Below are 21,842 nucleotides of genomic sequence, written 5' to 3'. Positions count from 1 at the left end.
GAATATAAAGTTAATACATTTCATTAATTTTCTTGTACTAGTCCTAAGTTAGAGCCTCCAGAGCTGCTTGTTGTTATAGGAAACAGACGACATGCTTTTTGTCAGACACTCCCTTTAAAGCTTACCTGATCATCAATAAGACGGGACTAGAAGCTCCTATAGTGTATAATGTATATGTATTATGCAATATCATTTTTCTTCTCTATTACAGCCTCGGCAGTCAGTGTCATTATGGATATTCAGAACTACTTGTCAATCCTGGTATCCGCTTGTATTGTTGTTACATATACATTATTTGGAGGGCTGTACTCTGTGGCTTACACTGATGTTATACAGCTTGTCTTTATGGTACTTGGATTGGTAAGTACAAATCTTTTTAATGTTTTTCTTGTATATAGGAGGCAGTATTATAGTAGTTATATTCTTGTATATAGGGAGAGTATTATAGTAGTTATATTCTTGTATATAGGGCAGTATTATAGTAGTTATATTCTTGTATATAGGGCAGTATTATAGTAGTTATATTCTTGTATATAGGGAGAGTATTATAGTAGTTATATTCTTGAACATAGGGGACAGTATTATAGTAGTTATATTCTTGTATATAGGAGCAGTATTATAGTAGTTATATTCTTGTATATAGGAGCAGTATTATAGTAGTTATATTCTTGTATATAGGGGGTAGTATTATAGTAGTTATATTCTTGTATATAGGAGGCAGTATTATAGTAGTTATATTCTTGTATATAGGGGCAGTACTAAAGTAGTTATATTCTTGTATATAGGAGGCAGTATTACAGTAGTTATATTCTTGTATATAAGAGGCAGTATTATAGTAGTTATATTCTTGTACATAGGGGGCAGTATTATAGTAGTTATATTCTTGTATATAGGGAGAGTATTATAGTAGTTATATTCTTGAACATAGGGGACAGTATTATAGTAGTTATATTCTTGTATATAGGAGGCAGTATTATAGTAGTTATATTCTTGTATATAGGAGCAGTATTATAGTAGTTATAGTCTTGTATATAGGGGGTAGTATTATAGTAGTTATATTCTTGTATATAGGAGGCAGTATTATAGTAGTTATATTCTTGTATATAGGGGGCAGTATTATAGTAGTTATATTCTTGTATATAGGGAGAGTATTATAGTAGTTATATTCTTGAACATAGGGGACAGTATTATAGTAGTTATATTCTTGAATATAGGAGGCAGTATTATAGTAGTTATATTCTTGTATATAGGGGCAGTATTATAGTAGTTATATTCTTGTATATAGGGGGCAGTATTATAGTAGTTATATTCTTGCATATAGGGAGCAGTATTATAGTAGTTATATTCTTGTATATAGGGGCAGTATTATAGTAGTTATATTCTTGTACATAGGAGGCAGTATTATAGTAGTTATATTCTTGTATATAGGACCAATATTATAGTAGTTATATTCTTGTATATAGGGGGCAGTATTATAGTAGTTATATTCTTGTATATAGGTGGCAGTATTATAGTAGATATATTCTTGTATATAGGAGCAGTATTATAGTAGTTATATTCTTGAATATAGGAGGCAGTATTATAGTAGTTATATTCTTGTACATAGGGGGCAGTATTATAGTAGTTATATTCTGGTATATAGAAGCAGTATTATAGTAGTTATATTCTTGTACATAGGGGCAGTACTAAAGTAGTTATATTCTTGTATATAGGAGGCAGTATTACAGTAGTTATATTCTTGTATATAAGAGGCAGTATTATAGTAGTTATATTCTTGTACATAGGGGGCAGTATTATAGTAGTTATATTCTTGTATATAGGGGGCAGTATTATAGTAGTTATATTCTTGTATATAGAAGCAGTATTATAGTAGTTATATTCTTGTACATAGGGGCAGTACTAAAGTAGTTATATTCTTGTATATAGGAGGCAGTATTACAGTAGTTATATTCTTGTATATAAGAGGCAGTATTATAGTAGTTATATTCTTGTACATAGGGGGCAGTATTATAGTAGTTATATTCTTGTACATAGGGGGCAGTGTTATAGTAGTTATATTCTTGTACCTAGGGGGCAGTATTATAGTAGTTATATTCTTGTACATAGGGGCAGGGCCGGCATCAGCACCCGGCGAACCTGGGCAAGCGCCGGGGGCCCACTGCCCTTAGGGGGGCTGACACTGCCGTCATGGCTCCTCCAGAAGTGGAATCCCAGGCCAGAGCACTGCTGACACTCTTGCCGGCGATTCTACAGGGAGCTCCTGTCTAGGAGGTGGCGTAACTACCGCTGTAGCAGCCGCCATGGGGCCCGCGGTATGAGGGGGCCTGTCCCACCGCTGTCATGGCCCCCCATGCCCAGTGGCCCCACTAGCAGCCCTTACGGCTGCTACAGCAGTAGCGAAACCACATTCAATAGAATCTGCATCCTTAGATCAACAGTTTGGTCAATTCTTGAAAAAAAAGAGCGCACTGGTGATCTCGTGAACTCCAAAAGACCTGGATGTCCACGGAAGACAACAGTGATGGATGATCACAGAATCCTTTCCATGGTGAAGAAAAACCCCTTCCCAACATCTACCCAAGTAAAGAACACTCTCCTGGAAGTAGATGGATCAGTATCTAAGTCTACCATAAAGAGAAGACTTCATGAGAGCAAATACAGAGGGTTCACCACAAGGTGCAAACCATTAATCAGCTTCAAGAACAGAAAGGCCAGATTAGACTTTGCAAAACATCATGTAAAGAAGCCGCCCAGTTCTGGAACAGCATGAAACTAAGATCAACCTGTACCAGAAAGATGGGAGGAAGAAAGTATGGAGAAGGCTTGGAACGGCTCATGATCCCACATCCGCTGTAACACATGGTGGGGGCAGTGTGGTGGCATGGTGGAGGCAGTGTGATGGCATGGTGAAGGCAGGGTGATGGCATGGTGGGGCAGTGTGATGGCATGGTGGGGGCAGTGTGATGGCATGATGGGGGCAGTGTGATGGCATGGGCATGCATGGCTGCCAAAGGCACCGGGTCACTAGTGTTTATTGATGATGTGACTGAAGACAGAAGCAGCCGGATGAATTCTGAAGTGTTCAGGGATTTACTTTCTGCTCAGATTCAGCCAAATGCAGCAGGTTGATTGGATGTCGCTTCACAGGACAGATGGGCAATGTCCCAAAACATACTGCGAAAGCAACCCAGGAATTTATAAGGCAAAGAAGTGGGATATTCTGCAATGGCCGAGTCACCAGATCTCAACCCGATCGAGCATTTCACTGCTTAAGACAAAACTTAACCCCTTTAGGACACAGCCTGTTTTGGCCTTGTGGCACAGCCGATGTTTTAAAATCTGACATGTGTTACTTTATGTGGTAATAACTCCGGAATGCTTTTACCTATCCACGCGATTCTGAGACTGTTTTCTCGTGACATATTGTACTTTATGATAGTGGAAAAATTTGGTTGATAAATTCAATATTTATTTGTGAAAAACACCAAAATTTAGAGAAAATTTGCAAAAATGTGCATTTTTCTAAATTTAAATGTATCTGCTTGTAAAACCGATAGTAATACCACACAAAATAGTCACTAGTTAACATTTCCCATATGTCTACTTTATATTTGCATCGTTTTTTGAACATCCTTTTATTTTTCTAGGACGTTACAAGGCTTAGAACTTTAGCAGCAATTTCTCACATTTTCAAGAAAATTTCAAAAGGCTATTTTTACAGGGGCCAGTTCAGTTCTGAAGTGGTTTTGAAGGCCTTATATATTAGAATACCCCAATAAATTACCCCATTTTAAAAACTGCACCCCTCAAAGTATTCAAAACAGCATTCAGAAAGTATTTTAACCCTTTAGGCGTTTCACAGGAAATAAAGCAATTCGAAATTCATTTGTAATAAAAAAAATTCTGTAATACAGAAGGTTTTACCAGAGAAACGCAACTCAATATTTATTGCCCAGATCCTGCAGTTTTTAGGAATATCCCACATGTGGCCCTAGTGTCCTAATGGACCGAAACACCGGCCTCAGAAGCAAAGGAGCACCTAGTGGATTTTGGGGCCTGCTTATTTTTAGATTATATTTTAGGCACCATGTCGAGTTTGAAGAGGTCTTGTGGTGCCAAAACAGTGGAAACTCCCAAAAGTGACCCCATTTTGGAAACTACACCCCTCAAGGAATTTATCTAGTGGTATAATTAGCACTTTGACCCCACAGGTATTTTGCTATATTTATTGGAGTTAGCCTGTGAAAATGAAAATCTACTTTTTTTCTGAAATAACATAGACATTTTTAATATTTACAAGGAATAAAGAAGAAAATTCACCCCAACATTTGTAAAGCATCTTCTCCCGATTACGGAAATACCCCATATGTGGTAATAAACTGCTGTTTGGACCCACGGCAGCGGTCAGAAGGGAGGGAGGGCCATTTGGATTTTGGAGCACAGATTTTGCTGGATTGGTTTTTAGTGCCATGTCGCGATCGCAACCCCCTGGAGGGAACAAAATAGTGGAAACCCCCCAAAAGTGACCCCATTTTGGAAACTAGACCCCTCAAGGAATTTTTCTAGGGGTATAGTAATAATTTATACCACACAGATCTTTTGCAGAATTTAGTAGAATTAGGCCGTGAAAATGAATATAAACATTTTTGTCCACTAAAATGTTGCATTTTTTCATTTTTTATTCTATATTTTGGGAGGGGTGGTGACCAAAAAATAGTGATTCTGGCATTGTTTTTAGTTAGCTTTTTTTGCGGCGTTCACCGTGCGGTAAAAATAACATTATAGTTTTATAGATTGGGTCGTTACGAACGCGGTGATACCAAATATGTGTACTGTTTTTTAACGGTTTCATTTTTGACCTATAATAAGAGACTTATTATAGGAAAAAAAAATATTTTATTTTTACACTTTTGTAAAACATTTTTATTAACTTTTTTTTTTTTTTTCTTTACTTTGACACCTTCTTTTTTTACCTGCAGCTTTGATCGCTGCTAGAATACATTACACTACCTAGGTAGTGTAACGTATGCCAACTGTCAGTGTGACGTCACAGTCACTCTACTCAGTTAGTCTACGAGGACCAGCCAGAGGCAAGCATCACAAGCATCAGCAGCCCCCACAATCAGTGGCGTAACTATCGCCGTAGCAGCAGTAGCGGCTGCTACGGGGCCCGCGGCATGGGGGGGCCGTGTCGCCCGCCGGCACGGGCCCCCACCATGGCCGGAGGCTCCGCTATGGCTGCTACAGCGGGACGCCACTGAACACTACGGCAGAGCAGGGAGGTATCTCCCCGCTCTGCCATTAAATAAAAAAAAAATGTATCCCCTATCCACAGGATAGGGGATACATGTGTGATCGCTGGCAGCGATAGGGAGAACGGGGGACCGAAAGTCCCCCAAGTTCTCCATCACAAACCTCGGACTTCCGGGGTCTGTGTCGGCAGCTCCGTAGAAATGAATGGACGGCCGGTCGCGCTTGTGCGCATGCGTGACCAGCGCTCCTTTCATTTTTAGTGAGCTGCGCAGACTCCGGAAGGTCAGGTTAGTCATGGAGAACTTGGGGGACTTTCGGTCCCCCGTTCTCCCTATCGCTGCCAGTGATCACACATGTATCCCCTATCCTGTGGAGAGGGGATACATGTCTTTTGTCGGACACGCTGTAGGTCGCATTTTTTTGGGAGGACGCTGTATGGCGTTCCCTAAGGGGGGGGACGCTGTATGGCATTCCCTACAGGGGGGGCGCTGTATGGCGTTCCCTACAGGGGGGGTGCTGTATGGCGTTCCCCACAGGGGGGGGCTCTGTATGGCGTTCCCTACAGGGGGGGGGCTCTGTATGGCGCTCCCTACAGGGGGGGGCTCTGTATGGCATTCCCTACAGGGGGGCGCTGTATGGCGTTCCCTACAGGGGGGCTGTATGGCGTTACCTACAGGGGGGGGCTGTATGCCATACAGCCCCCCCTGTAGGGAACGCCATACAGCCCCCCTGTAGGGAACGCCATACAGCCCCCCCTGTAGGGAACGCTATACAGCCCCCCCTGTAGGGAACGCCATACAGCCCCCCTGTAGGGAACGCCATACAGCCAACCCCTGTAGGGAATGCCATACAGCCCCCCTGTAGGGAACGCCATACAGCCCCCCTGTAGGGAACGCCATACAGCCCCCCCTGTAGAGAACGCCATACAGCCCCCCCTGTAGTTAACGCCATTCAGCCCCCCCTGTAGGGAACGCCATACAGCCCCCCCTGTAGAGAATGCCATACAGCCCCCCCTGTAGAGAACGCCATACAGCCCCCCCCTGTAGGGAACGCCATACAGCCCCCCCCTCTAGGGAATGCCATACAGACCCCCCTGTAGATAACGCCACACAGTCCCCCCTGTAGATAACGCCATACAGTCCCCCTGTAGAGAACGCCATACAGCCCCCCCTGTAGGGAACGCCATACAGCCCCCCTGTAGGGAACGCCATACAGCCCCCCCTCTAGGGAACGCCATACAGACCCCCCCTGTAGATAACGCCATACAGACCCCCCCTGTAGATAACGCCATACAGACCCTCCCCTGTAGATAACGCCATACAGCCTCCTCTGTAGATAACGCCATACAGTCCCCCCTGTAGAGAACGCCATACACCCCCCTGTAGGGAACGCCATACAGCCCCCCTCTAGGGAACGCCATACAGACCCCCCATGTAGATAACGCCATACAGACCCCCTCCTGTAGATAACGCCATACAGTCCCCCCTGTAGAGAACGCCATACAGCCCCCTGTAGATAACGCCATACAGCCCCCTGTAGATAACGCCATACAGCCCCCTCTGTAGATATCTACAAAGGGGGCTGTATGGGGTTATCTACAGGGGGCTGTATGGCGTTATCTACAGAGGGGTCTGTATGGCGTTATCTACAGGGGGGTCTATATGGCGTTATCTACAGAGGGGGCTGTATGGCGTTATCTACAGAGGGGGCTGTATAGCGTTATCTACAGAGGGGGCTGTATTGCGTTATCTACAGGGGGCTGTATGGCGTTATCTACAGAGGGGTCTGTATGGCGTTATCTACAGGGGGGTCTGTATGGCGTTATCTACATGGGAGGGTCTGTATGGCGTTATCTACAGAGGGGTCTGTATGGCGTTATCTACAGGGGGGTCTGTATGGCGTTATCTACAGAGGGAGCTGTATGGCGTTATCTACAGAGGGGGCTGTATGGCGTTATCTACAGGAGGGTTGTATGGCGTTATCTACAGGGGGGGCTGTATGGCGCTATCTATAGAGGGGGCTGTATGGCGTTATCTACAGAGGGGGTTGTATGGCGTTATCTACAGTGGGGGCTGTAAAAAAGGCACTATCTACAAGGGGGGGGGGTTGTGTGACACCCAGGGGAGGGGGGTGCCCCAGTCAAAAGTTTGCTATGGGGCACAGTCTTTCCTAGTTACGCCCCTGCCCACAATTGCATGGGGGCTGTTGATGTGCTACAAACCCTGTACATGCGGAGATCGCAATCGAGCCCCGCATGTAACGGGTTAATTGCCGAAATCAGCGGCAATGAGCCGCTGATCTGCAACTAGTGGAGTGTCAGCTGTCAGGGACAGCTGACCTCCTGGTTTCCGATGCACACTGTCGCCGACACTGTCACGGACACTGTCATCGACAGTGTGCATCGCAAACTCTGACAGGAAGTCTATCAGGAGGCTGATCCTGATAGGCTTCCGTACATGGCAGACACGGAGGCCATTACTTGGCCTCCGATCGCCATGCTAGCCATCTGCAAACCTCAAGATTTCATCGTGAGGTCTGCTGTTGAGCTAGAAACCCCTGAATGCGGTGATTGCAATCGATCACTGCAATCAAGGGGTTAATTGCCAGAATCAGCGGAAATTAGCCGCTGATCGGCATACAGTGGAGTGTCAGCTGTCAGGGACAGCTGGCCTCCCGGTTTCCGGTGCACACTGTCGCCGACAGTGTGCACCGGGAAACACGCAGTAATTGTACGTCCCTGTGTGCTAAGACACTGGCCACATGGACGTACAGTTACGTCCTGGTACGCCTGGTGGTTAAGGCAGAAAGACGCACAAACAGCAACAACTGAAGACGCTGCAGTAAAGGCCGGGCAAAGCATCACAAAGGAGGAGACCCAGCGTGTGGTGATGTCCATGGGTTCCAGACTTCAGGCAGTCATTGCCTGCAAAGGATTCTCTACAAAGTATTAAAAAACACATTTTCTTTATGGTAATGTTCATTTGTCTAATTACTTTTGAGCCCCTGTAATGAGGCGGCTGTGCAGGAAAATTGTTGCAATTCCTAAACGTTTCACAGGATATTTTTGATAAACCCCTTGAATTAAACCTGAAAGTCTAAACTTCAATTGTATCTCAGTTGTTTCATTTCAAATCTAATGTGGTGGCAGCAGAGCCCAAATCATGAAGATTGTGTCACTGTCCAAATAATTCTGGACCAAAACTGTATATTCTTGACCATATGAGGCAGTATTAATGTAGTTATCTCCTTATCCATAGGAGGCAGTATTATAGAAGTTATATTCTTGTACATAGGGGGCAGTATTATAGTAGTTGTATTGTTTCCATAGGGGGCAGTATTACAGTAGCTATGTTTTTGTCCATAAAGTGTAGTATTATAGTAGTTATATTCTTTTCCATAGGAGGCAGTATTATAGTACTTATGTTAATGTTCATAGCGGGCAGTATTATACACCATATGAATTCAGTAAGAAGAACGCACTGTGAGTGTAATTACCTCCATCACTGCTTCTCTAAAAGGGTCTCATATATCCCTACTATATACATAGTACTAGGCTACAGAGACAGCCCTACCGTGTTTTGCATCAATAATACATTTATAGGTTGGTTGCATAGCTGTGATATCTTACATACTTTTTATGTTTTAATCTACAGTGGATCTGTATACCTTTTGCACTTCTGAACTCTGCTACTAAGAATATTGCTGACACAGCTATTCAAGGAGTGTTTCAGGATCCCTGGCTAGGAAAAATCGATATGCAATATATTGGAATATGGATAGATGATGTTTTATATCTGGTAAGCTGCAATTCCTTAAATTCTGAAACGAGAACCGCAAGGAATAATACATAAAAGGCAAATGTATAAATATATCTCTTGTGAGTGTTAACAGTTAGGGCTTATTTAGATGAACGTTATATACGTTCGTGCAACGCGCGTGATTTTCACGCGCGTCGCACGGACCTATATTAGTCTATGGGGCCGTGCAGACAGTTGATTGATTTTTCCGCAATGTGAGTCCGCTGCGAAAAAGTCACGACATGTACGTTCTTTGGGCGTTTTTCGCGCATCAAGCACCCATTGAAGTCAATGGGTGCGTGAAAATCATGCATGCCACACGGAAGCCCTTCCGTGGGACAAGCATGATTCGCGTAACAGCTTTTAAAATGATGAATGAAAATATAAAAGCACCACATGCTTTTCTGTTTACAAACATCCAAATGGAGTGTCATAATGATGGCGGCTGCGCGAAAAGCACGAAGCCACGCATCATACGGGGCTGACACACGGAGCTGTTAAGTGCATTTTGCGCACGCAAAACGCCGCGTTTTTTGCGTGTGCAATACCCACACGCTCGTGTGAATCCGGCCTTACAGAACTAATGTTAACAGCTCCTCTACCCCTGTGTCCTGTCGTGGAAATCCATCGCTCAAAATATATTAGACTGACATTTATACGAGTCCCAACAGACTCTCAAGGCCAGACTCCATTAGTCAGTATCCTAATTAGGATATTTCACCGATATATATCGAGAGAGGAGAAGAAAACACACAGACACGCTGAAATGTTCAAAATACTCCTCTGAAGGATTTATTACCAAACTCAAACTGTTAAACTGAAATTCAGAAGGGGTGTCGGCTTGAGGTTAACCAATCAGAGACAATGTAACAATATTTGTTATTCAGTAAAAAGCATACATTAAAATACATCCCAGATACATCATTATAATTCTTCACACATTATGTTTACAAGTGTCTTATCTCTCTCTTGGACAGAATATTCTCGTGGAGATGGGGGAGACCTTCCCTCACGCATACTTGCCATCCCCCCATCTCACTCCCTGTCCATCTTCGCATGGGAACCAAGGTCAAAGATAAAACATACGAAATCAACATTACTTGTATTAAAGGAACTATGACTTTCCTATTCACTACAAAAGAACCAAGATGGGAACTCCAGACAAGATGGCTGCTGAACGAAACTAAATCATTTAAACATTATCATCACTTTTACATATTACATATCTTAGTAATTCGGCATCCTGCTTGGTAATTCACAATGTAATTTCATACAGAGAATATAAGCAAATAAATCATCCTTCACAGTCCCCATGGTAACACTTCCTGCACACATCTCTAGTAACCCATCCTCGTTATAAGGTCATGGGTGTGAATTTAAATCACTATCCATATTAATCTACACATTAAACAGTACCTGTTTTTAACCCTTTATGAACGTCTTATAGATATCCTTTTTAAATTGCGACAGTGTCTAAAAATCTCCAACTAAAAATTACAATTGTGCTTTGGAGGGAACCTATAAAAACCTATAATAAATTGTGTTAAAATACGGTCTGGACCTTCTATGTAGGTGTAAGCTCCTGGTTCTGAGTGTGTGGATGAGAGAGCGTGCGCCTGAACCTAGTTGTCTATAGTTGTGAACACCTAAACCAGGAGTCTGAATGAGTAAGCAGGTGCTGGTACCTGGGTGTCCGATTGAGGGATTGACTGACCCTTGTGGGTCTCCAGTACATTATTTGGATACTGTTTGTCTGTTATTTGTGCACCATATGGCATCATTGTGCAAACACTGTTATTTGTAATGTGAACCTTATTTGTTTAACACTGTTATTTATACATTTTGGGCTAGTGTTATTTGGACATTGTTTGGCATTGTTTTATATGTATCCTATGGCTCTGTTATTTGAGCATTCTTTGGCACTGTTATATGTGCACTCTATGGCCTCAGTATTTTGGCATTGTTTGACACATTTAGGACAGCTAGCTATATTTATGTTGGTGTGAGTTTTGGGGGCATGCCATGGAATAGCCACATGGTTCTCTCTCTTTTTAAAAAAAAAAAAAGAAAAAAGGCACAGCAATTATTTACAAATGGTTGCCAATTTTTTTTAATTTCAATTTCAATGTTTTGACACCAACCTTGATCCATCATCCGATTTACCGTTTAGGAGTTTCTAAAAGCATGGTGGCATCTGAGAAAGGTGTAATGGCAGCTATATTGAGTGTCACCCAAATTTCCTAAGAATAAAAATATTTAAGAAACTGTTGTGAAGAAGACGATTCAAATGCTTATATTTAGTGGTGATATTTTTGGGGGGGTAATACTTTTTTTTTTTTATCAATATGTTAATGTGTACTTCTCATTTACTTCTCTAGAGTCTTGGCAGCATTGCATGGCAGATATATTTCCAGAGAGTCTTATCTGCTTCTACTACAACCCAAGCAAAAGTAACGTCTGCTTTTGGAGCAGGGGGATGTGTGGTGCTGGCGATCCCATCTGTATTAGTTGGAGCTGTAGCGGCTTCTACAGGTAAATAGAAAAGACAACCTCATTCTCCAGAGTTGCTCTGCCATCTCACAGTGAGGTGACCACCACCAGTGGCGTAACTACCGCAGTAGCAGCCGTAGCGACTGCTACGGGGCCCTCCCATGGCCGGAGGCTCCGCTAGCAGCCGCTATGGCTGCTACAGTGCGACGCCACTGAAGGGGTTGTTCCTACAAAAGACATGCATCCCCTCTCCACAGGATAGGGGATGCATGTGGGATCGCTGGGACGCCCAGCGATAAGGAGAACGGGGGACCAAAAGTCCCTCGAAGTTCTCCATGACAAACCTCGGACTTCCGGCGTCTGTCTGCAGCTCCATAGAAATGAATTGCGCACCGGTCGCGCTTGTGCTAGGGGATAGGGGATGCATGTCTCTTGTAGGACAAACTATAGCCCGTTTTTTGTTGGGGGCTGCATGGCGTTACCTACAGGGGGGGGTTTAGGGCTGTATGGCGTTACCTACAGGGGGGGGTTTAGGGCTGTATGGCGTTATCTACAGGGGGGGCTGTCTGGCGTCATCTACAGGGTGGGCTGTATGATGTTATCTACTGGGGGGTTGTATGGCGTTATCTACAGGGGGAGGGCTTAAGGCGTTATCTACAGGGGGCTGTATGGCGTTATCTACGGGGAGGGCTGTATGGCGTTATCTACAGGGAGGGCTATATGGCGTTATCTACAGGGGGAGGAATGTATGGCGTTATCTACAGGGGGGGCTGTATGGCGTTATCTACGGGGAGGGCTGTATGGCGTTATCTACAGGGAGGGCTATATGGCGTTATCTACAGGGGGAGGAATGTATGGCGTTATCTACAGGGGAGGGCTGTATGGCGTTATCTACAGGGGGAGGCCTGTATGACGTTATCTACAGGGGGAGGGCTGTATGACGTTATCTACAGGGGGGCTGTATGGCGTTATCTACAGGGGAGGGCTGTATGGCGTTATCTACAGGGGGAGGCCTGTATGACGTTATCTACAGGGGGAGGGCTGTATGACGTTATCTACAGGGGAGGGCTGTATGACATTATCTACAGGGGGAGGGCTATATGACGTTATCTACAGGGGAGGGCTGTATCGCGTTATCTACAGGGGGAGGGCTGTATCGCGTTATCTACAGGGGGAGGGCTGTATGGCGTTATCTACAGGGGAGGGCTGTATGACGTTATCTACAGGGGAGGGCTGTATGACGTTATCTACAGGGGGAGGGCTATATGACGTTATCTACAGGGGGAGGGCCGTATGGCGTTATCTACAGGGGGAAGGCTGTATGACGTTAGCTACAGGGGAGGGCTGTATGGCGTTATCTCCAGGGGGAGGGCTGTATGACGTTATCTACAGGGGAGGGCTGTATGACGTTATCTACAGGGGGAGGGCTGTATGACGTTATCTACAGGGGGAGGGCTGTATGACGTTAGCTACAGGGGAGGGCTGTATGGCATTATCTACAGGGGGAGGGCTGTATAGCGTTATCTACAGGGGGAGGGCTGTATGGCGTTATCTACAGGGGGGCTGTATGGTGCTATCTACAGGGGGCGCTGTGTGGCGGAATCTATAGGGAGGCACTAACTACAAGGGGGGGTTGTGTGATACCCAGGGGAGGGGGGCCCCAGTCAAAAGTTTGTTATGGGGCCCAGTCTTTCCTAGTTACGCCCCTGACCACCATATATGGGCTGCAGTGGTGGTCAACCCAGCAGTTGAGCCTGGCTTCTCAATGGGCTTCTGCTTTTCGTCCATGGGCACAAAAACTTGGGTCCACTCTTTTATGGTGTTGATCTCCGGAGGTGGAGAATTGGTGAGGAACGTTCCTCTCCTGACCCTGAAGTTCTCTGTATTATTATTATTACTAAAAGATTACATTAATTTAGACATTTATCAGCCAAAGACCCCTTTGTTCTCGTTGCTAGACTGGAACCAGACAAGCTATGGATTGCCAACACCGTATGATAGAGGAGAATCTAGTATGATCCTACCAATCGTCCTGCAGCACCTATGTCCTCTGTACGTGTCCGTTGCTGGTTTGGGAGCTGTGGCAGCAGCTGTTATGTCTTCGGCAGACTCTGCACTTTTGTCATCCAGTTCTATGTTTGGATATAATATCTACAAAAGGATTCTCCGTAAAACGGTAATCTAGTATTTCCTTATTTTAATTCTAGAATAGAGTCTCTCTGGGATTTTTGTCATCATTCCTCATCTCCTATATGATTGCAAATAACCTGGTTTAAAGTGGGTAGAGAAAGATATCCGGCAGCCAATGAGATTATAGGAATGACAGCAGCAGGAGAGGAGTGAGCTGATCCTGTAAGTGGCAGTGACCTGTTCACCCATGTAAATATGTTGGTGGGGGCAGGGCTGTATGTTTATTGAGCTAGTAGACATGACACTCAGATCAGCCAAGTATGTACGTTTAGTTTAATATCTCCATGGGGAACAAATAATTGGATTTTAATTCTTCGTCAGTTGAGTTGTTTCGGATTGGCGAGAAAAATCTAGTATGTACGGCCAGAATAAGACTCCTGTCAAATGATGACAGATAAGGCAAGCTGTCGTTTCGTGAGCATGATATTTTAAAGTACAATACAAAAAAATAGAACAGCAAGAATAACAGGTGTGACTGTGCTCTTAAATGAGATTCGTAATCTTCACTTATATGTAAAGGTCACTATAAGGGTATGTTCACACGAGGTCATTACGTCCGTAATTGACGGACATATTTCGGCCGCAAGTACCGGACCGAACACAGTGCAGGGAGCCGGGCTCCTAGCATCATAGTTATGTACGACGCTAGGAGTCCCTGCCTCGCTGCCGGACAACTGTCCCATACTGTAATCATGTTTTAAGCACGGGACAGTAGTTCCCCGGAGAGGCAGGGACTCCTAGTGTCGTACATAACTATGATGCTAGGAACCCAGCTCCCTGCACTGTGTTCGGTCCGGGACTTGCGGCCGAAATATGTCCGTCAATTACGGACGTAATGACCTCGTGTGAACATACTCTTAATGTTATCAATGGGTAGGAAGAAGGCCGTGCAGCTGTTTACAATGAAGAAGGATCCTGTTCCTGTTGCACTGGCGGAATAAACCTGTTCAGGGACATCCTCTCCACAGGAATCACATTGTTAGTAAACAGGAGAGGGGAGTCAGGTAGGATAGAAAGGAGGAACAAACACTTCTGTCCTGGGGTAGGGGGAGATGGTGTGGAGGCATGAAACCGCACCAGGTATGAAGTCATGCTAGTGTTAAAGAGCGTACCCACCATTTAGCCCAGTGATGCCCAATTGGTTTCCCAAGAGCCACATGTGGTCCCCATGTGCCTGATGTGTGGCCCAGGGCCCCAGGGTCACGCAAATTCATATAGTGAAGCTGCCTTCCCCAGAACAATAATAATACATGAGCGCTCATAGTTATTTTTTTTTCTTCCATTTCTAACCTGCTTTAGCGCTATAAAATATATAAAGACATATACACCGGCGAAAAATATAGCTGTATAAAAAAAGTCACATGTATGTGTGTGCCTACTCCTTGACTCGTCCCTGGCTGAATGTGATAGAATTAAGGGCCACATTTGAGGCCTCCACAATATGTTGGGTTGACGACCACTGATTTAGGTAGTCCAGGTAGTTGCTATGGGGCCCAATGGGGAAACTCTTTCAAGTATACCTTCTCTTGCTCTACCCCATTTGCAGTAAGTTGCATCAGCTTCCCAATGTTAGGATAATAGTAAGGGAGCAACACATGGGTAAGGGAAAGAAGGAGTCCGACAAGCACTGTTCTTCACATATGGGATTATAACTATCGAGCTCCCTCACTTCACCACTGAAATATCTTCTGGCAAACTATATTTTAGGAAGAAAAGTAAAATTTACTAATTTATTTCATGTTTTCTTGTCTTCAGGCCTCAGATAAAGAGGTGATGGTGGCTATGAGAATTTCTACCATTGTGCTAGGTAGCACAGCAGCTGGGATGGCTTTCCTGTCTAACTCCATCTACGACCTGTGGTTTATGTGTGGGGAGATGGTCTATGCTTTGGTTTTCCCTCAACTTTGTTGCGTATTGTTTGTTCCAAGAACTAACACTTATGGTTCAGCAAGTGGTTACCTCCTGGGCTTCGTTTTGAGAATACTGGGAGGTGTGAACTCCATAAACATTCCACCCATCATCCACTATCCCTGGTGTACACTTATTAATGGAGCCTACGTCCAACTCTTTCCATTCAAGACCTTCACCATGCTTGTAGCTTTAAGTACACAGATATTTGTATCTTATTTCTCAGAATTCTTGTTTCAAAAATCTCTGCTGCCAAAACAGTGGGATATTTGTAATGTGTTAAAAGTAGGGAAAGTAAGTCCTCCGGCAAAGGAAGAACTGGTGGCTTTTCATCTCCAAAACATTTGCAATGATGAGTGTAATTAAGTGTGAGCTCCAGGTCCAACTGTCAATGTATAAATTTACTATACTCATCAGAGTCACCAATTCATTTATATTGCACAGTGTTAAGAGGTATTTGAAACATTGAGCGCTTGGCTAAAGAGGATGTTTTAAGTTTCAGCCACAACACTCATTATACATTACAATGTAAAATAAAAGTTATAAAGTACTGTATTTATTTATTGTTGTTATCTAACTTTATATTTCTTAGTAGAAACCATAGGAAAAAGAACTCAGGTTTCTTAATTTAGTCAGAACCCCCATTTTTTGTGTGCAGTGGTCAGTTCCACAACATAGGGGAATCTGAATAACTGCATCATTGTGGAACAAACCACTGGACACAGATTAAGAGGGGTAATGACAACGTCTGCTTCTATTGCTTTTATTGTTTTTTTGCTCTCGTTATAGTGTGAGCTACTTCGGTAATAGGCTAGAACATGTGTCTGTATTCCGTCAATCGGGAGAGGAGGGAGGATGTCACAATGTGTTAACAACTATCACCATATGCCATAAAAAAACAACTTTTACCATAGGCCCCATGTTCTCTTCATATAGGATACAGACCTCTATTAACATAATTCATCTTATTCTTAAGGCCTGGGCGGCTCCCATTTATGTGTCCATTTGGTCTAAAAGAAAATCCAAGAATGTCTGATTTTTTGCGAGCCCATGAAACAGCACCTACCCTTACAAATTCATGGGCCACCCATAGATTAGCATTAGTGGCAACAATGTACACTGACGTGGTGCGTTAAATCACAGCACACAGCAGGTCCGTGGTGGGGGTCCTGGTGGCTGCCTCACCAGGCCGGATGGGTGTTGGAGATAGGGGGATTCTGGGGACAGGACTTTATTTAAGTAATGGGGCTTATTTCCTTGGTCTCTTATGGCAGACAGAGCAGTGGGAGAGGGCTACTGCTGTAACTACGGTAGTTGCCTTACAGCCAGAGACAAGTTTGTGACAAATGTCGGATTTCCTATTAAACACTCCTGCGGCATCTACATTCATAGTTAACAATGGTCTATTCTATTCTCAGAATCTGTCCGAGAGGGCAGACCCCACCAGTCATATATGGTACATTCTCTTTCATACTTACAAACATATAAAACTCCTGGAAGCCAAAACCAGGAGTGGAACCCACACAGAGAAAAACTATAATTGAAAGATTTGCAACTCCTCCGTGTTTTGGATCCACTCCTGGTTTTGGCCTAGGGCCTGTTCACACTTGCGTCGGTGTATCCGTTGTTATCCCCCTATAAAGGTGTTCTCTAGAAAACCCATTTTCATATTTCATTAGTTAATAGAGGGGGGGGGGGTCCTCTGTTCAGGATCCTCATCTCTTGGCCAGAATGGACAGTGGTTACAAATCACATCTCTTGATCTGGACGACTCGTCCTGTCCTGCATTACACAGACAACCCATTGATATGAATGGTAATACTTTGTGTCTCCTGTGGTGGCACTGCAGGGAAATGCATCACTTACTGCCAGATTTCCCCACAGATCACAGCTGATCGCTGCAGGTCACAGAAGGGGGAAGGTTTGTAATCAGTTATTTGTCAAGAGGTCTTTTTAAGGGTCAGTTCACACGTTGTGTAAGCACTGCGGATTTTCTGCAACGGAATTCGTTGTGGAAAATGCACAGCATATGTAATAGCAGCAAAGTGGATGAGATAAAACAAATCCCATCCACACGTTGCGTAAATACTGGGCGAAAAAAACACTCAGAAATTGATCTACGGTGCAGAATTTTATTCCACAGCATGTCCATTATATTTGCGTAAACGCTGCTTATTTGTTGTGGGTTTTCCCCATTGAATTCAATGGGGAGGTAAATCCCACAACAAATAGCATTTGTTGCGGTTTTTGCGGCCGGTTCACTGCGATTCCGCCCCAAAAAACGCAACTCAGAAAAAAATAAAATCTTATACCTACCCAAGAGTCTGTGTTTCTTTCTCCAGGCCGGCCTCCTGGGATGACGCTTTATCCCATGTGACCGCTGCAGCCAATCACAGGCTCTAGTGGCGGTCACATGGGATGAAAAGCCACCCCAAGAGGTCAGCCTGGATGATGTCAGGGGGCTGGCCACCTAGGATGACGCTTCATCTCATGTGGCCACCACTGTAGCCAATCAGTGTCTGCAGCGGTCTCCCGGCAGGCCGGCTAAGGGCTGCAGTTTTCCAGGTGAAAAACTGTACCACAGTTTGGTGCGGTTTATCGCCCAGAATTCCAGCTTTCACGCAACGTATCCGCCCCATGTGAACTCAGCCTGACAAGTAGAAATTGTCCAAAGCGGACAAACCAGTAGCGTATTATTTATTATATAACTTTTCTTTGAGATGAACGTACCATAATTGCATAAAAAATAAAGCGGAGGGTCAATGTCCATAGCATATAAGGGAATTCAAAATCCATCACAGAAAAAGATGGTCTAGATTCAGGCGTGGTCTTGTCACAGATGTGGTCTTCTGGAGAGGTTTCACTGTATATATTTTGGTCGTAAAGTACCACACATTTATATTCCAAACAGTCTTATATGTGATTTTGAAAGAAGAATATGCAGACGGTTTCATAAATTGTATATAAAGATATATTAAAAATATGATCTCTTAATAAACCAAGCAGTGTAAGAATATCATTGTATGGGGTATTACATTTTGGTGGTTTTAATTACACACAATTATACAATTTTTGGGAAAAAAATACATATTATAACTCTCTAAACATGTACACAGTTGTGTGTGGACACAATTGTATATGATTATACTTAACAGCTTAAAATGTTTGTCCAGTTTAATGCATCTTAATATTGAACACAATTTATTTATGAATAAGGTTATTGACATAATGAACATATGGCTAGCACTCTATGGCATCCACCATAAGTAAAATCGTGGCATTATCATGACTTGGGCCATGTCACCCTATGGGGAAAAGAAGTTGAAAGCCAATGGTGATACAAGGCTGGTCACAAGGCTGATATTTTTCCCAAAGGAAACCATTAGTTTAATGGCACAAGTCACGGTAATGGCGCAATTTTACCACATGTTAGGAGCTATGGCTCTACGGTGACTTTTGTATTTCGCGATGGTTGCGGTAAAATCTTGGGTTATCGCAATCTACAGATGACCTTATCGTTTCTCAATCGAGCAAAAATCTCACAACAATTGAAATTCTTGTGAACGTTACAAGTCACCTGCAACTTTTTCCCTCATAGGGAAACATTTATTTTAACCCCCAAATGTACAGTGACTGTCAAGCATCCAAGAGGTGCTATTGAGTCTAGCCTAATTCTGAGAAAATATATGAAATTAGTAGTTGGAAGACAAAACCAAAATTGTTGACATTTTTTATTCTTTCGATTCCTACAATCTGATTGTGTGACTGTGTTAGAATCCTAACCCTTTCTTACTTTGTTACTAGTGTGAAAATACCCTAGGGAACTTCCAATATTATAGTTTTGGGAATGACCTGAATTTGCTTTAGGTGATTCTAATGTTATGACGTTATTGTCCTGATTACAAAGCCACGACTGGCTGAGCTTTACAGAATGCCTAGGGATACACTAAGCGTATGTTCACACGAGGTCATTACGTCCGTAATTGACGGACGTATTTCGGCCGCAAGTACCGGACCGAACACAGTGCAGGGAGCCGGGCTCCTAGCATCACAGTTATGTACGACGCTAGGAGTCCCTGCCTCGCTGCCGGACAACTGTCCCATACTGTAATCATGTTTTCAGTACGGGACAGTTGTCCGGCAGCGAGGCAGGGACTCCTAGCGTCGTACATAAGTATGATGCTAGGAGCCCGGCTCCCTGCACTGTGTTCGGTCCGGTACTTGCGGCCGAAATACGTTCGTCAGTTACGGACGTAATGTCCTCGTGTGAACATACCCTAAGTCATTATATGGCTGGGATATGAGGTTTCTTTGATCCCGGCCACTACAGCAGAGCCCGGCTATCAATCACCGACGAGTGATCGCACGGTCACAGCTTTCGATCACAGTGACGCACGTGTACATCAGTTTGTCTTCGCTAAAGGCATCCTATAACATACATACATGTCATATTGTGGAGAGGGGTTTATGCTCAAGTGTAACCCCCAGATATCATAGCGATGCAGCACCCAGTCGCCATTTACCTGTACTGTAGAGAACTACACAAGGACGCCGGGGTGATAACTGCAGCGTGATTAATTTTCACATTACGGTTAATAATAATTTTAGACTAAAATAAAGAAAGGGAATGTGACAAGCTCCTTTAACTTAGGGCATCTATTAGAACACAAGCCTGCGGGTGCCACTTGACTCCCTGATCAGACCCCGCAACTCCCTTCACCTTCATTACCAATGTTGTGTGAATGCAGCCATGTAGTCACTCTTGGCCCACTGGATTGTGTTCCTTAGGGCATCTAATAGATGATCTAGGTTAAAGGGGTCTGTTACCACGCTGTTTATTTTCTTTAGTCTCGACTGCTTTTTAGCTCTGTTCAATTAGGACACTGCTATGGTCAGCAACTGCAAGTTAGCTAAATTGTCTATTGGAGTCTCAAATAGTCTGAAATTCCCTTGCTGTCGCACAAGAGGCTGAGGCCACCGCTGTGTCCCTCCCCATGTTTTAAACTGAAGCTTGGCATCTTCTGATTTGCTGCATGAGTTCACCACAAGCTCACCAGGAAGTCGTAGAAAACTGATTCATGTTACATCAAGGGTATAATGATTGTAAATTAGAAGCAACTAAACCATCAGTGAGGATAAGACGATTTTATACTGAGCCTTGTATGGGGGCTAAGTCTAGAGATCTGCTCTAAGTTTTTGCCACTAGTATGTCTTAGTCTTCCAACTTTCAATTTTCGATAAAAGTCGTCAACTATATCAGGAGGTCATTGTATGCAACATAGTCATTTTAGGCAAAGCAATTTTTATCATTAGCATTTTACAATTTGAGCCACACGGCCTAGATAACAGATTACCACTCTGCACATATTTACATTGTAGTATTATTATTGCATATAATTGTTTTTGGAAAAATATATGGACAATTGTCCTCTCAAAATGTTCTCTTAGCCTCATGTGGTCTGCAAGCCCACCTGCTCCTCTAGTTCATGTTGACTGAGGTGAGATGGATCCTTCCGAAATACATTGCACACATCCCACTGAATCGGTAAAATCTTCTTCATGAACAAAACCTGCGCCAGATATGAAGTGACGATGATGGTGATCAGACTAACTAACATAGTAAATGTCTTAAAGGGAAATAGCTGAACGTAGATATCATCAACCATGATGCATCCTGGGTAGTGGAGAGCCGGAGGAATTTTTAAGGAATTTTCGCCTCCAAGGAATCGTAAAATAAAACCCAAGAAAAATCCAGCTGCCGAGCCATAGACATTGGTGCTGGGTATGAATAGGGCGCAGCAAAGTTGTGGGAATAACAGAGCATATACTAGCTCCCCGCTCAGGAACCAGAGATCATACACCGAGTTGGAGAGAAATGCCAATCCCGTGCCTGCAGAGCCCAGCAAGATCATCGATAGGCGCATGATCCATAAGACCTCTCTTTCAGAGGCCTGCAAATTAAAGAAACAAACTCTTATATTTTATTGCATTGAGAGGTAATATACAAGTTAAAATATATATGAACAGTATTAATTTAAATCAGTGTTAGTATTTTATGTCGTGATATCCATAAGACTGGGTTCACACGACCTATTTTCAGACGTATTGGAGGCGTATTACGCCTCGAAATACGTCTGAAAAAAAGCCTCGAATACGTCGGCAAACATCTGCCCATTCATTTCAATGGGTTTGCCGATGTACTGT

The 21,842-nt window shown here is 43.7% G+C and overlaps 2 protein-coding genes across 2 annotated transcripts in view; one reads left to right on the top strand and one right to left on the bottom strand.

The window, feature by feature from the left end:
* Window positions 1-225: 225 nt before the first annotated feature.
* On the top strand, window positions 226-16,140 carry LOC142740413 (high-affinity choline transporter 1-like). The gene is made up of 5 exons (XM_075849950.1): window positions 226-360; window positions 8,907-9,050; window positions 11,429-11,582; window positions 13,499-13,716; window positions 15,486-16,140. Exons 1-5 carry the CDS (start codon window positions 232-234, stop codon window positions 16,002-16,004), a joined length of 1,164 nt encoding a protein of 387 aa, XP_075706065.1. The 5' UTR covers window positions 226-231; the 3' UTR covers window positions 16,005-16,140.
* A 3,742-nt stretch (window positions 16,141-19,882) lies between these two features.
* LOC142742065 (high affinity choline transporter 1-like) overlaps window positions 19,883-21,842 on the bottom strand; it is a 36,080-nt gene continuing 34,120 nt past the window's right edge. The window contains exon 8 of the mRNA XM_075851482.1: window positions 19,883-21,589. Within this exon, the coding sequence (XP_075707597.1) occupies window positions 21,089-21,589 (501 nt within the window). The 3' untranslated portion in view covers window positions 19,883-21,088. The remainder of the gene's footprint in view (window positions 21,590-21,842) is intronic.

The sequence above is a fragment of the Rhinoderma darwinii genome, chromosome 2, assembly GCF_050947455.1.
Source record: "Rhinoderma darwinii isolate aRhiDar2 chromosome 2, aRhiDar2.hap1, whole genome shotgun sequence".
Classification (NCBI taxonomy): domain Eukaryota; kingdom Metazoa; phylum Chordata; class Amphibia; order Anura; family Rhinodermatidae; genus Rhinoderma; species Rhinoderma darwinii.
The sequence above is the reverse complement of the archived record's forward strand: the minus strand, read 5'-3'. Positions and strand labels throughout refer to the sequence as shown.

What these genes read in the sequence shown, in the direction of transcription:
- LOC142740413 (XM_075849950.1), top strand. Translation starts at nt 232, where the DNA reads ATGGATATTCAGAACTACTTGTCAATCCTGGTATCCGCTTGTATTGTT. An exon ending in TCTTTATGGTACTTGGATTG is followed by an intron (nt 361 to 8,906) that starts GTAAGTACAAAT and finishes TTTAATCTACAG; the next exon opens with TGGATCTGTATACCTTTTGC. An exon ending in TAGATGATGTTTTATATCTG is followed by an intron (nt 9,051 to 11,428) that starts GTAAGCTGCAAT and finishes TTACTTCTCTAG; the next exon opens with AGTCTTGGCAGCATTGCATG.